Source organism: Acipenser ruthenus, chromosome 25 (genome assembly GCF_902713425.1).
Source record: "Acipenser ruthenus chromosome 25, fAciRut3.2 maternal haplotype, whole genome shotgun sequence".
Taxonomy (NCBI): Eukaryota; Metazoa; Chordata; class Actinopteri; order Acipenseriformes; family Acipenseridae; genus Acipenser; species Acipenser ruthenus.
The window spans coordinates 22,085,783-22,100,588 of NC_081213.1; the positions used below are offsets into that span (position 1 = coordinate 22,085,783).

The 14,806-nt window shown below is 35.4% G+C and overlaps 2 protein-coding genes across 19 annotated transcripts in view; one reads left to right on the top strand and one right to left on the bottom strand.

Annotated features, from left to right (window-relative positions):
• The first annotated feature begins 173 nt into the window (after positions 1-173).
• Positions 174-4,144, top strand: LOC117412531 (2-epi-5-epi-valiolone synthase). Its single transcript, XM_059000185.1, has 5 exons — positions 174-472; positions 2,120-2,753; positions 3,034-3,267; positions 3,460-3,712; positions 3,906-4,144. The coding sequence occupies exons 1-5, from the start codon at positions 291-293 to the stop codon at positions 3,983-3,985; spliced, it is 1,383 nt and encodes a 460-aa protein (XP_058856168.1). The 5' UTR covers positions 174-290; the 3' UTR covers positions 3,986-4,144.
• Positions 4,145-5,927: 1,783 nt separating this feature from the next.
• The window catches only part of LOC117414056 (microphthalmia-associated transcription factor), a 48,610-nt gene continuing 39,731 nt past the window's right edge, over positions 5,928-14,806 (bottom strand). For 3 of the 18 annotated variants that reach the window (XM_058999963.1, XM_058999970.1, XM_058999977.1), the window contains exons 4-12: positions 12,603-12,827; positions 11,779-11,889; positions 11,525-11,642; positions 10,633-10,725; positions 10,059-10,115; positions 9,554-9,629; positions 9,442-9,468; positions 8,984-9,131; positions 5,929-8,661 (exon numbers count right to left, since the gene is read on the bottom strand). In XM_058999963.1, coding sequence (XP_058855946.1) covers positions 8,260-8,661; positions 8,984-9,131; positions 9,442-9,468; positions 9,554-9,629; positions 10,059-10,115; positions 10,633-10,725; positions 11,525-11,642; positions 11,779-11,889; positions 12,603-12,827 — 1,257 coding nt within the window. In that variant the 3' untranslated portion in view covers positions 5,929-8,259. Of the gene's footprint in view, positions 8,662-8,983; positions 9,132-9,441; positions 9,469-9,553; positions 9,630-10,058; positions 10,116-10,632; positions 10,726-11,524; positions 11,643-11,778; positions 11,890-12,602; positions 12,828-14,806 lie in introns of all 18 variants that reach the window. The other 15 variants (XM_058999968.1, XM_058999967.1, XM_058999972.1 and 12 more) reach the window with 10 other exon arrangements.

The window sequence follows — 14,806 nt, forward strand, 5'->3', positions numbered from 1 at the left end:
TTACAAAACAGATATAATTTTAAACATACCGTTTGCATTAGTGGTATTAAAATTACACAAGGTAGTGTTTTGCAATACCGATTTTATAACACTGCACTGGCATCTTATTACAGGTTTAAAATACGTGTCAGTGCAACACGTCAATTATTTTATAACACAAAGCTACTCCCATGTCCCCCGGGGATTGGGGTGTACAGGTATAAATAATTTCCTCGAGCAACACCGATTTATTTGTAAAGACCTTTTGACTTGAAAAATAGGTGCAACATTAATTGAAATAAACTCGAGCCATGCCTAGCAATATTCTGTCCGCTATTGCAGTTTCAGAAGACCAAGCAAAAACTAAAGATGATGCATTACGTAATAACAATTCTAATGAAACAGAGTTCCAGTTGGTGCATCTTAAAAGTGCCTGGTGCTGTATGAAGGGCGACAGTTCAAGTCTGAGTGACCACATCTCAGAAGCAAAAATGTGAGTATTTGCAGCAGCTCTTGCTTTAGAGTAAACACACTGAAACCAATGAGTCTTGTTTGACAAAATGCAAGTAGAGCCCATTAGCCCACTCCTTAAATTTTACAAACTGTTTGTGCCTGAGGTGACAAATTCTATTTTTCAAAGTCTGTAAAAGCCATTTATATGCTACAGTAAATGATAATTCTTTGACCGTTTTTGTAATATTATTTATGTATTCACTTAGTTTTTTTGTATTATTATAGGAACCCACTGCTTAACTGTGTGTCTGTATTTTGTATTATCGTTAAAACTGTAATTATCTGAACAGTGACTGTCGCGAGGCTGCAACGAAGCGTACATTTTGACCTTCGAAGGTTTGCAACACATTACCGAAGGAAGGCTCGAACCTTCGATGGTACTAATTTGAATAATTTACTGGTGACGTCTCCATAGCTACTTGTTTGTAGCTGATTGAAAATCCTATTTTACCTGTAAACCATATAAATGGAACACAACATTCATATGTAGTTTAAAAATACATTATGTAGAACAGTAATCACGTTTTTATAATTTAAATAAAAAATAAATAAATAAAATACACGTTGTTTATTTACACGTAATTGATGCTGCTTGCGCGTAAGCTTGCATTGCGGCACTAACTGCAGCGGATTTAGGCAAAACAAACTTAATTTAAGTTAAATGTTAAATTTTAACAACAGTCACCGCTCCAAGCAGATTACCAGGCACAGTCACAGTCACATTTTACAACTACTAAAAACAAATAACAATAACAATAACAATAATAATAATAATAATAATAATAATAATAATAATAATAATAATAATAATAATAATAGTAATAATAATAATAATAATAATATGAATTTACGATTGTAAAGTGACCTCAGAGGTTGGTTGTGCCTCTATGATACATCAACAGTCGCTTGCACAGTTTGCATTCAACTTGTTTTTGGTAGTCTTGGTATTTAACAAAAAAAATCCCGAACCAGCAGAGGGGTTTCGAGACATTTCTTTCAATACAGCTTACGCTACACATAGCTTTGCTGTCGAGATGGCGAATGAAGAAATTTGCCTCTTGTTAACACGACCTGGATGGACGGACAGACGGTGCTCAGTTTTTTCAAAACTAAAATTATTAGTGTTATCGTACATTTTGTATGTTTCGAACATATTCTACCACAGCACTTCTCTTATACGGTTTTGTACACTAGGTATTCAGTACATATTGTAGCGTGCACGGGGGAAGGCAGCAGCTGGGCTGGTAGGTGACGTAATCACACACAAAGACATAAACCCGACATACGCTCCTTGCAAAGGAGACGGCTTTTTTGTACAGCAGCGCTATCGGCGCTATGCTTTTAGTGCGAGAGGCCTCGGGTTTGCGCCCGCCCTCCACCTGTGTGTGGATTGCCTCGCCCTGTGTGATGCGCCTGCCTGCGTTAACCGAGACAGCTGCTTTACTGAAGCACTACAGTAGAATATCAATTATACATCCACTCATAACAACAGGCCAGTAAACTAACCAAAAATACTTTATGCCTATTTGTAGTTAGGCCTTTTTTGTGAAGTTATCATTCACAGTTGAAATAATTAATACAGATTTGACTGTAACAAAAAGGCTTGTGGATTTTTGTCTTTTATTAGCTATGAATCTACTTCGGAGCAAGGGAAGTCCTGGACAATTGTGAGCCCCATCTACTTCAGGTATAAAGTAGTAGAGTCCCAAAACCTTCTGGAACCTGGCAATGACACGTTACTTACTGGTCACTTAAGAGATCCTGAGCAACTGGATGCCTTCCGCAGCAGCACGAAGCCCATCAAACGCTTTGTTGTCATTGACGAGACTGTTAACCAACTCTATGGCCCTCAAGTAAGCAGTTACTTTGAGGCCAGAAACGTTAATTATAAAATCCTTCCTCTCCCTACCACAGAAGAGAACAAATCCATGGAGCTGGTGATGAAAATCTTGCAAGAGCTCCACAGCTTTGGCATCAGCAGACACACAGAGCCCATCATTGCAATCGGCGGAGGGGTGTGCTTGGACATTGTGGGATTTGCAGCCTCTCTGTATAGGAGGCGCACTCCCTACATTCGGGTGCCGACAACACTGCTGTCTTACGTTGATGCCAGCGTGGGGGCCAAAACTGGAGTGAACTTTTCTCAGTGCAAAAACAAGCTGGGAAGCTATATCCCTCCTGTAGCCACTTTCCTAGACAGGTCGTTTATCCAAACAGTGCCACGTCGTCAAATCTCCAATGGTCTGGCAGAGATGTTAAAGGTATTGACTGTTAGGAGTTAAGTTGTAAGAGATGTGTTATTTTACAGTAGGTCATAGTCAGTATCAAGGCAAATGTATAAACATGGCTGATCTGTAGTGGTCCTTCCTGTCAATGTTTTATTGGAAATAAGAGGGGTTATCTCAAACACATACCCTTGTCTATATGGATATACATTTTACATTTACAACTTTGAAATAAACAGACAATGACAAATTCGATAGTCTTAAAACCTTTTTTAAAGTACTGATGTTTGGGATTAATCCACTGTTTCTCTTTCAGATGGCACTCATGAAACACAAAGGTTTGTTTGAGTTGTTAGAGAGCCATGGAAAATTCCTGTTGGATACCAATTTCCAGTCCTGCAATGGTTTGTTAGACCACGGGTGTGTTGCTTTAATGACTTCAAGGATTGCAATAGAAACCATGCTGGAAGAGCTAGCCCCAAATCTCTGGGAAGATGACCTGGACAGATTGGTTGATTTTGGCCATTTGATAAGCCCAGAATTAGAGATGGTAGGTTCCAGAAGGTTTAGATTGAATCTTTCATACATTATTTAAAAAAAATGCTTTCATTTATGACTGTCCCTCTAACATATACATGTATATGTAGTGTCTTTTATATTTTCATTTGTAATTATAAAACCTTTAGCTTAATAACTGACATTTTTCTTGAGTATCACATACATTCGTTCTATTTCCTTTCAGAAAGTACTGCCAACATTAATGCACGGAGAAGCGGTCAATATTGACATGGCATACATGACGTACGTGTCCAATGACAGAGGCTTCTTGACCACTGCAGAGAGAAATCGCATTATTCAGTGCATGAAGAACTTGGAGCTTCCAGTCTGGCACCATGATTTCAGTCTAAACCTGGTGAAGAAATCCCTCAATGAACGCCTGAAGCATTCTGAAGGACTCCAGAGAATGCCCTTACCGACTGGTGTGGGAACCGCAGGTACACATTCATATAAACAGGCAATTTTGTATTTCAAGTGGTATTGCCTACAATACAACTGTAATACATAAAGCACTATTCCATGTTAGTGTGTCTTTTACCGATATGATAACGTGTTTTTAATGTTTCGTATTTTTTTGCAAATGCAGATGACTGACAAAAAATATATACATTTATTTTTATTGTTTTCCAGAAATTTTTAATGACATAGATGATGAAGTCTTGGAAAGATCTTTTAAGAAATGGTGCGAGGATCTGAGCACTGAAGAATAAAAAGATGTATGTGTCACAAAATGATTTAGATCTAAATGCCACCTTCCTAAATACCATTCTACAATAATCCTGGTTTCATTTTCTATAGAATCTTGTGATGGTTTTCCACAAATTATTTTTAATCTCATTACATTGAATAAAAGACATCTGATTTATGAATTTTAGGGCAGCATTATTGAGATCCACCACTGTTTACTTTATATCATTAAAATAATCCCCTTTGTACTTTAATTAATTTATTAAATCAATCCTAATGTCACCAAATCATGCAATATTAGTATTAGGCTTCCGTTTGCAATAAGTGTAATTTAATGTAAATTGGGTTCTAAAAAGCAGTGTTTCTGGAATTTGACAATTGCACACTTTTTTTCTAAATTAATATATCATTTCCTACTAAATAAGTTTGCAGGTTTCCTAGGTCTGTTCCAATTTTAGAGTCTTGAATTTCTGTTTCCAGGTATTTAACTTGCAAATAGCACCACCTGGTGGCCGTATTGTTAGGGGTTATTTTAAAGGGAAAGTAAAATACAGAATTTCTGCAAACCTAGACCTGCTGTTTTCCTAGAACTAGCAAATCATGTGCTCCATGTAAAGCTTGTGAGAGTGAAGGAGCATAATGCTGCATGACAATGCAAGCTGACATTCAATCTAAATATGTTTGTTTTAAGACTCGCAGATGGTAATGCTGCCAACTCTGTGCTGTGTTTAATCTCTTTTATGTTTTTTGGGGGGGCATTGCACTTAACGATATACTGAGGGAATGCATATTTGTATGCTTTAATGCACTTACATATTTTTATTTTTGTATAGTTTTATGTGAATTCACATACAAAAATAAAAAAAAAAATCAGTTATTTTATTTTTTTAAATTGTATTTATGCTACAAGGGTCCATAACACATTGTATAACATCTTCTGGTATTTTACAACATAACACAATTGGGTGAGAATCACAGTGGTCACATTGAAGGGTTGTTATTAAGCTTTCAAAAGTGCTAAACTGGACTTATGCTACATTTATTAACAAAAAAGCCCAAACACTCACAATCCAAAACAGCACTAGAGTGATATCCATATGCAATACTGTGATGGTTTTGAATGCATCCATTGATCACAATGCAGTAAAGTCTACTAGTAACTAGAATGTCCTTTTATTAATCTAGGTCTTAAGCTAGCTCCTGAAACAGGAGTCCCGCTGTGTTTTTATCTCTGATGTTTTTTATATGCACCACATGCATAACCCTGTAGCAATATGCCCAGAATGAATTTAATAGTGCAAGCAGGGATTCATTCATTTATTCTCACAGGAAGGATATTTATATAGTATACCTTGGGAATCTTTTATATTAATTTAAAAAGAAAAGGACTTGAAATCTGCTCACCTAGAGCGTAGCAACATGCAAGTCATGCTGTATTAAATACTTCTCAGGGTTCAATTAACTAGAATAGCCTGCATTATGCAAATCATATTATGCATTCTCAAGGGAAATTTCCCAGTCCATTCTTAAAACTCACCACAAGATGGCAGACTTTATTGCTGCAGCCTTTAAAAATGAAAATATTTATTTATATATTTTTGAAATATATACGTATATATATATATATATATATATATATATATATATATATATATATATATATATATATTCTCTTTTTCTGCATTGTACAACTCTAATCATCTGTTTGCCAAGAAACACTAATAATCGTAATATTCAGTTTTTTATATTTATAAAACAGGTATGAAAAAGTTAGCTAAAATGTTGTGCTAATAAGCAAAGATTAGTGCAACACTGCACCGCACAGCAGTATATACAACCAAAAAAACATTGAATGTTAATCTGTGAAGATTATTTTACACTTCCAGTACATATATACTGCAATCATTTCACTACCATCTGCAAACAACACAGCTCTTATATCTAAACTAGTATTGATTACCCATGTAGTCTTCTGAAACGGACAGCCTGCTCACTTTTCATTACCAAATAAATAGCCACGCATCCATTAAACGACAAGAAAATGTGAAAAACCATGTACTTTAATCAGTCTACCAAGAAATTGTTTAAACATTCAATTCCACTGAATACATGTTATCACTGATCCATATCTGACAATTGTATGGATAGTATGCAAGTCAATGTGATGCAGTCAGCAGTGACAAGAGTTTTAATTACATACAGTACCAAGCATCTCAGCAAGAGGCAGTATTTTAATATCACTTGGTCAAGAAATAACAAGTGCTATGTCTAACAATATAGGCATCTCCCCAGTGCATCATTTGTTTCAAGAACATCCCTGTAAGTGCATGTCTGTTGTGCTTTACCTGCATATTCTGATTGCTTTAAGTATTAAAAAATATTGCTTCGCATTTTGAAAAAAATAAAACATTTAAAACAGAAAGTCTATTGCATTGCATACTTTGACTTACGTCACTTTTGGCAACATTAAAACATTTGGCAGTCCATTCTGGTTCACATTGAATATAACAAGAACAGTCTTGATGTGGGATAGAATTGTTTTAACTCTTTTAAGGCTCTGTTTAAAACTACCCTCCACTGTGTCAATGCCACAGGGTTCAAGGGAGCGTTTCAGGGTTACTGCTTATTGCACTGCGGGTACATTTGGAGTGTACTATATAATGGGTTATTTCAGCAAGGCTAGTGCTGAAAATATATGGCAAACGGGCATCATGTAATGCCAACAGATTCTTTTTTTTTTGTTGCATATAACATTTTAACCTTTAAACAAACCAAATAAAATAATATAAAGAAAGAAAGCCCTTCATCAAGGTCACTGATTGGTGCTGTCCCTTTATCAATGCACACCACCTGAATCCCTCTTTATGACAGAAATATGCTGAGTTTGTCTCAGCTGACAAATTCTGTCGACAAGCAGTCTTGCATAAGGAGAATGCAGTCATAAAATGTGGTCTTCATCCCCGCTGTCACACTCCTTAACGTGCCAAGGTAACATCCTGCATCAAACACTTTTAAATACAGAAACCAACCTTCACTCTTCAGTCAGTACTTTTGAAATTTAAGGCACTTCATTCTGAGCACACATTCTTCTGCCATTATTAATAAATCAATTCACCATTCACTGGCTCATAACACCATAATGTTTTCTTTTGTGTAACACCTAGGCACAATATATTTAAATACAACTATTAGAATTGCATAGCTCCACATTTAAGTAGATAATGCATTTAAACTAGTCTTACAACAACGTTGAGTGATAAAACCAACACTAATATTAAGTAACAGTTATTTGAATAAATCTTTTTCACAAGCTGCAGTGTAAAACTAAACAATAACTCTACCACCTAAACAATAGTACTGTATGCTTGCTACAGTTGCACATCTATGTTTAACAGTATAAATAGAATATGAAAGCATTTATATTTAGTTATGTTTACCTACAATCAGTCATACAATACCATGTTTCTTTATAACAACTTCAATACAAGTTTGTTACAACCAAAATATCCAACCTTGCATTTCAACCTCCTTCAAGTGTTTATTCACAATGCAATTGCCATACAATGGAGAAAGCACTAAAAGCACTAGTGTCACTATGTTCCGTACCAGTATTTTCAATATGGACATTCTCACATTTCAAAAATATCCTGAATGTAACTGTTAAAGATCAAATAAAATAAAAAGAGCATGCGAATCAAATGATTGTGCAACTGAACATAAAGAATTTTAATATTAAGAAACTGACATTAAAAAAAACAAACACATAAGCCTGTTTCAGTGGAGAATACAGGGCAACTAAAAAATGTCTGCACGTAGAACTATATTGTAGTTCAGCACGAATAACTGATATTCATATTCTTATTAATTAAAACTTTGGAGTCACTACCAATTTGATTTTCAATAGTTTCTCTTCCAACACTAACCGTAATTATCATTCACTTCAAAGGGTTCATTTTATACAGTTAAATTACAATTCTGAAACTAGCACTGGATATATTATTTGACAAGACAATTCTACACATAAAGTGTTTTTTTGTTGTTTTTTAAATAATCTGCACGCACACACACACACACACACACACACACACATTCCAAGTAGCAGACATTTGTTTTTTCGTTACCACTGTATCTTCAAGCAGTGCTTAGTCACACTCCTCCAACCCAGTCTTCTTTTTCAAATGATGGGCTTTACTTCACAAACGAAGTTAAAGATGCTTAGAGGAGAAATAATGAGTATGAAGTTAGTACAGTTTTAATAGAAGTTATGCAGTGTGTAGTGGATTTTGGATAGCCGCTGCTAACACCCACGGTCATTCTCTTCCATGCTGATGCTGCTTCTCCGGCTGCTGTTGTTAGACGCTCCGGGCGACACTGACGAGAGTAAGGGGTCAGTCGCTCCCACAGGGGAAAGATTATCGTCCATCAACATGTCTTCTAGTTTGGAGCCCACTTTCGTGGCTGCAGTGTAGGCACCAGACTCATTTACGTGTCCAAGGCTGTCACTAAAGGTGATAGTCCCATCAGTGAGATCGAGGGTTGTGGTGCGGGACAGGTCTGGATGCTGCTGATGATAAACCTCCTGATTGCAGTCTCCTTGCACTGACTCTTGTTTAATGATCCTTGGTGAAAGTTCGGAGGAGCAGAGACTTGATGAGGCCACAACAGAGAGTCCATGAGCCCGGGCTTGCATCTCAAGCTCCTGAGAATTTAGAAATCACAAGCTGTATCAGTGTTTTTATCCCTTTCCATTTTTCTATAACTCTGCCCTGGTATTTCAAAAGCCATGGTTTGGCTCAGCGCACAGACCAAATGCTATCAAACTGATAAAGCAGCACATACATCTGTGTAATTTGGAGTATGTGAATAATGTGGTCAAACAGAACTGCACGGTGAAGTGCAAGCTGTTTTACATGTGATAACAAATCTGTGTTGACAATATAAATCAGAACAGCTGCGTCTGCCATTTAGAAGTCATTACTTTAACACACTGCATAACTGACATTTCCAGAAGAGGAAGTCACCTGAATTCTCAGCATCAGATGCCTGTTGGCGTGTTCCAGCTTCTTCTGTCTGTTCTCAAGTTCCTTGGATCGCTGCTGCTCTCTCTGGAGTTTACGGATATAGTCAACAGACGCTTTCAAAATGGTGCCTTTGTTCCAACGCATGTCCCTGTAAAATAAACAATAAAGAACCATCTCCATCTCAATGAAAACTGCAGGAGTTCTCAATGAAAACACAATATAAATGTCATTTAAAAAACATACTATACATTTAAGAGTATTCTTATCTATTTACAAAAGGATCTGAAAATAAAACACATTTTTAAACACAGAAGGCAGGCATAGTATTTTACATATTTTAGCTTATAAATTTTGATTTTGGTAACTTCGCTCCTATTCAGCAAACCTTTTAAAGAGAAGGATGTCAACTGTATTGCTAAAAACAAACAAACAAAAATAAATTAAAACATTCAACTTACGGATCATTTGACTTTGGAATCATATTGCTAAAAAAAAATGAAAACATTCAACTTACGGATCATTTGACTTTGGAATCGTATTGCTAAAAATAAATGAAAACATTCAACTTACGGATCATTTGACTTTGGAATCAAAGTTCCCAGCTCTTTAATACGATCATTAATGTTAAACCTCCTTCTTCGTTCAACTACAAAACAACCGCACATGACAAAGATATTGCTGCAATAAAGCCATCTTTTATTTAAACAATTCATTCAAAAGTCTTTCATAGCTGGTGACCCAGGAATGTTTTAGGGGGTCACAATTTCACTCTCAGAAATAATTTCAGATTTGTGATGTTCATTTTAAGGGGTGTTTCGAGGCAACCAAGATTAAACACAATGTACTAGATTTACAATACAAACGATACACTGTAAAAACAAATTCACAGTACTGACATGCTACATGAGGAAAGGCAGGGCTGTGTCAGCTAAGCACTGTATGAACACCAGCAATCAACATGCTAATCACTAGGAATAGGAAAGAGAAAGCTATCAGTGTCTATGTCAGTAGGTTCCTAAAATGTCTAAAGTCTAACAATACAGCATGAAAGATTATAATTCAATTAGAAACTCACTTAAGTTATGATTGTCCTTTTTCTGTCTTTCCTTTGCTAAGGCTCTAGCTTCAGCCTCTGAAATAAGAAACAAAGGTAAAGTTCTCTTTATAGAAAACTATATTTTTTCTTTCTTTAAATGTGATATTTCACAGATTTTGGCTTTTACATTGTAGGCAAGCATGGGAACATGGGGTTGCAAAGTGTTGGTCACTTCTTGGTTAAAGTGTGCATTATGTTCCATATTGTGTGCAATTAATATATCCTTCAAATTGATTTGTTCTAATTGGATATTTTCTAATATTACACTTCTAAAAAAGGTATTTGTACAGTAAAAATATATTTTACAACAGCAAGAAGTATTAATAATACTTAATAATATTGTTATGAATCATTCATTCTCAAAGCATTTTACACCTAATTTGAATTCGAATGCGATTTTAGATTAAGTGTGGAATGCAGCATTAAATATGTGTATTTTCACATGAATTCAGTACGAATGATATCCAGTTATTATGCTGGAATCTCAGTCACATAATATTTCTAAAACCTAATAACTGTCTAAAACATTTGAAACATAAATGGTATAACATACCTACTGGAAAACCTTCTGGCCTTTGATAGCTTTCAAAATTGCCACACGATCCAGAATTCTCCAGAATGTGCATCATGGCAGGAGCTGGGGTAACTAATTGGCATATACATATTTTTGTTGTGCGTTTTGCATTGCACACAATATGGATATTTCTACAGTACTGCATTTATAAAAGACAATGTGGTGCCAGCAGCACAATGTGAAACGCTCCACTAAAAGTCTAAGGGCCATAGGGCATGCATGGGGACCGTGTTTGAATGGTGAGTTCCACTAGTTGCTGCTGGCACCCATTACATTAGAAAACAAACAGAAAATGTTTTTCTTTGAAGGTTTTTGGCAGATGAAAGTACTTAAAGGACACATAAGGACCTTTTTTTTATTGTGCTACATTTTTTTTTTTACATTTTTACCACTTTTTTAACTAAATTGCAAAGTTTAAAAAAGTAGTCAAAATGTAAAAAAAAAAAAGTAAACAATTGTAGCAACACATGGGAACATGTAACACAATAAAATAAAAAGGTCCTTATGTACCCTTTAAATGACCTATATAGCAACGTTTATAAACAAAAGGTTTTCAGATCTGTAATCAGGTTAAAGGTGGATAACAGAAATACACTGAGCACGTTTATTTACACAGAATCTGTGGTATGAGTTAACTATTGCTAAGGTATAGTGCTGAATATAAGCTCATCAGTGCAACAGAAACATTCCTAATATTGTTTAATTCACAGGGCCACACATAACGTATGTAGTTTAGTGTGTAAAGGTTGCTTTAAGAACTCAGTAAAGCAACCTTTAAACACTAAACACACAGACACACACACACACACACACACATATATATATATATATATATATATAGTAGATAGAGAGAGAAAGATTTTGACAATACCTGTGAATTCCCTTTTAATGTTGGGTAGATTAGCTGGACAGGAGTTGCTGATATTAAGGCCAGGTGGTGGCATCACTTGATTACTGTACATATCAAGAAGATTAGCAGAAACAGGGAGCTAAGAAACCAAAGCAATAGAAAAGAATATCATTAACTGAAAAGGCATTCCTCATTCTTTTTTTATCATCATGTGTATTATTATTAGAAATAATAATGTGTAATAGAAAATGTTTTAAGCATGTTAATTGATATACCGTGTTGGCCATTTGTAGTCCTGGGTCCATAAGTCTAAGGATGTCATCATTGTAACTTGACTCCAAACCGATTATGTCATCAATGACATCATCCATCTGTAAATACAAAATCTGTATATTTTTATGTAAAAACAGAAATATTTACAAAATAAATAAATAACAAAGTTTGCCATTAACATACATATCCCAGCCACAGCTATACATACAACATTAGTGCTTTCTCAAAGTCTAACCTTTAAGAGTGAACACATTTAAGTACACGCAGATGGGTGGGCAGGCGCTTCTATATTGCATATCCCCAGATTCAGTTACTCTCATATATATATATATATATATTTACAACTACTCCTGCAATGAGTAAATTCAACCCTTTTCTCTTACAAATAGAAACAGCCCAACATTCTGTGAGGGGAGCAAGTTGAGAAAACCATGAAAGCGAACACACTCATTAGCGATGCATCTGAACAAAGAGCATTTGATGTTATGAGCTGAGCAGTGACACGCACATTAAAAAACACCATTAGCTGAACGTTTTCTTCTTCTACTTAACCTTTAGCCAAATTAAAGAATGTTGCTGTAAAATAAGTTGTCATCATGACAACAAAATCTTATTTTTGTTCTATAAGGTTAACTCTTTGCATTTTGCCATCCAGTACCAGTATTTATTTAATTAGACACTTTAAACATCTATATTAAAAACACAGTAGGAGTTACAATTTTGGTTCATTTTAAAGTATGGATTCTATTTATAACGTAAATTAAGTAGACACATTTCAGAATTTTGCTAATTCATTGTTCTCACATAAGGCTCTGCAGATACTGACCTCTTTTTCACAGTTGTTCAGGTTAAGCATGGCCATGGGGCTGTTGGGTGCACTGTTGCCAGGTCCAGGATGCATTACATGCTCACTGGGTTGATTGGTACAGGGTAGGCTGAGGGGATGGTTGGAAGGCTTGTTTACGAGAGTGGTGGAGAGGTACTGCTTAACCTGCTGCCGCTGGGCCTGCTGAATGTGGTACTTGGTTGGGTTTTCAAGGTGTGTTTGCACCTGTACATGAAACATAAAAACAATATGCAGCTTAATATATAATACAGCACACACCTTCCTTCACATCAGTAAGTCATTCCTGAAAATTAGCTTTCATATTTTACCCGATGGAGATTAAAACAAATTAATGGTTAAATTACAAAACTGGAAAAAAATACAAAAATAGAAAAAATGAATGGGAAGTAGACCAAATCCAACATACACAATCCACCACTCATTATTTTATTCATTAATATTCTGCAGTAAGCATGCATTTAAATTTCAAGACACCATACAGAACCCCCCCCCCCCCCCCCCCCCCGCTATGTATATAGTTAAAAAACAAAACAAAAAACAAGGGCATTCCACATTAAAGCAAAGCACCTCACCTGGTAATGGTTATATTCAAGCATCTCCAGCATTTTGAGATATTTATATTCCAGAAGTTAAAAAAAAAGAACCGATAACCAAAAGATTCCCTTTATCAAGCTTTCAAATAGAGAGCGTGTCGACCAAGTTTACATTGCAATCAAGACGACTCTCCAGAGTTCTACTTATTAAACGCAAACCCAATTAGTTATGCATGTAAAGAACTAACCAGTGCATACAAGGATACTTTTTGATGTTTTATCTGAAATGTGAATTTACGCCTTTATACAACTGCTTTGACGTCACTATCTGTAATGCACAAAAGGACTATTTTAAGTGGTGGGTTACCATTTTCCAAACTGACACTAGCTTAAGGCTAATTCACTTTTTAGCTTTCGTTCCACTCTTCCGTTATAAAAAGCTGTTTGTTCTAAGTACTGGATTTACAATCATTGCACTGTTGTCTTAAAACAAGACATTGCATACAAATGTAAACACATGGATCTTGTATACGTGTACAGCAAAAAAAAAAAAATCTAAATACCAGGCTAATCGTTGAAGACATCGGGACGTACAAGCAAGTCCATATTTTTTAAACAACACGTTTTTGTTTTAAAGTAAATGAAATATTTCCCTACCTTTTGAGAATGAGGTTTTCATTTTATGACACATTAAAATGTAGCTGATACAGGCCTCAACAATTACACAGCTTATTTAACTCACATGTTTAAAAAAACGTATCGATTTTATTGCTTTTTGGCGCATTGGGTTAATCTAATGAAATCAAGGTCTTAAAACAAACTTTTCATTACAACTATTCATTGTCATTATTCTATACACACTGTTATATGTTGTGGTCATCAATGTTTCGTCTTACTCTAATATTGAATGTACAGCTGTGGCAGACAATGCGTGTTACTGACATACTTGCTATTCTGCATCTTTTGATGAATCTGTTACTAAATAGCATAAGAAATTCTGAAGTAGGAGCGTTGAGTGGAACCCTTTATCCTGGAAATCAGTTAGAGAGGCTGCGCTTTAACAGATAAATGAACTGAAGCACTGGATATGTTGTTAAACACTGAGTAGCATTAACACTAAAAACAAGTTTTCTCCTTCATACATATTCCCTGTAATATTCAAAAGAGTTTTAAATGCTAGAAGCATGGGTTAACATATGTTTTGTAAGTTACTGTATTGTTATTAATTGTGCTGGAATATGAATAGATAAAAAAAAAAAAAGTTTGTTGTTTGGTTTTGACATGTTTCTTACTAACATACTAACAAAGCAAAGCTGTTTCCAGCTGAGTCAGGCCCCTCAGGCTACCTGCGACATTTAGTTCAAGCATGTGATACGAAAATGTTCTCAATACAAATATTTAACACTAGTATTATTTTTTAAGGGAAAGCGATATAAAAGCCACACATTGACTTGCTAAGTTATATAATTAGAATATACAACTACAAGGGTACAAGGGTAGCCACTTGAACAAACCAAATTTTAAATTAAAAATGTTAAATGACTGCCAATAAAATGGGGCATGTGCAGGTTAAACACGTGTAAAAATTTGCAATGAAGCCAAATGAGTTGTAGCTGGAGGCATAGCACGGTTGTCAAATGATGTTTAGAT

Excerpts from the sequence above, each read along its gene's own strand:
- LOC117412531 (XM_059000185.1), top strand. The coding sequence starts at position 291 with ATGCCTAGCAATATTCTGTCCGCTATTGCAGTTTCAGAAGACCAAGCA. Across the intron at positions 2,754-3,033 it reads GTCTGGCAGAGATGTTAAAG|ATGGCACTCATGAAACACAA; the intron begins GTATTGACTGTT and ends TTTCTCTTTCAG. Across the intron at positions 3,268-3,459 it reads TAAGCCCAGAATTAGAGATG|AAAGTACTGCCAACATTAAT; the intron begins GTAGGTTCCAGA and ends ATTTCCTTTCAG.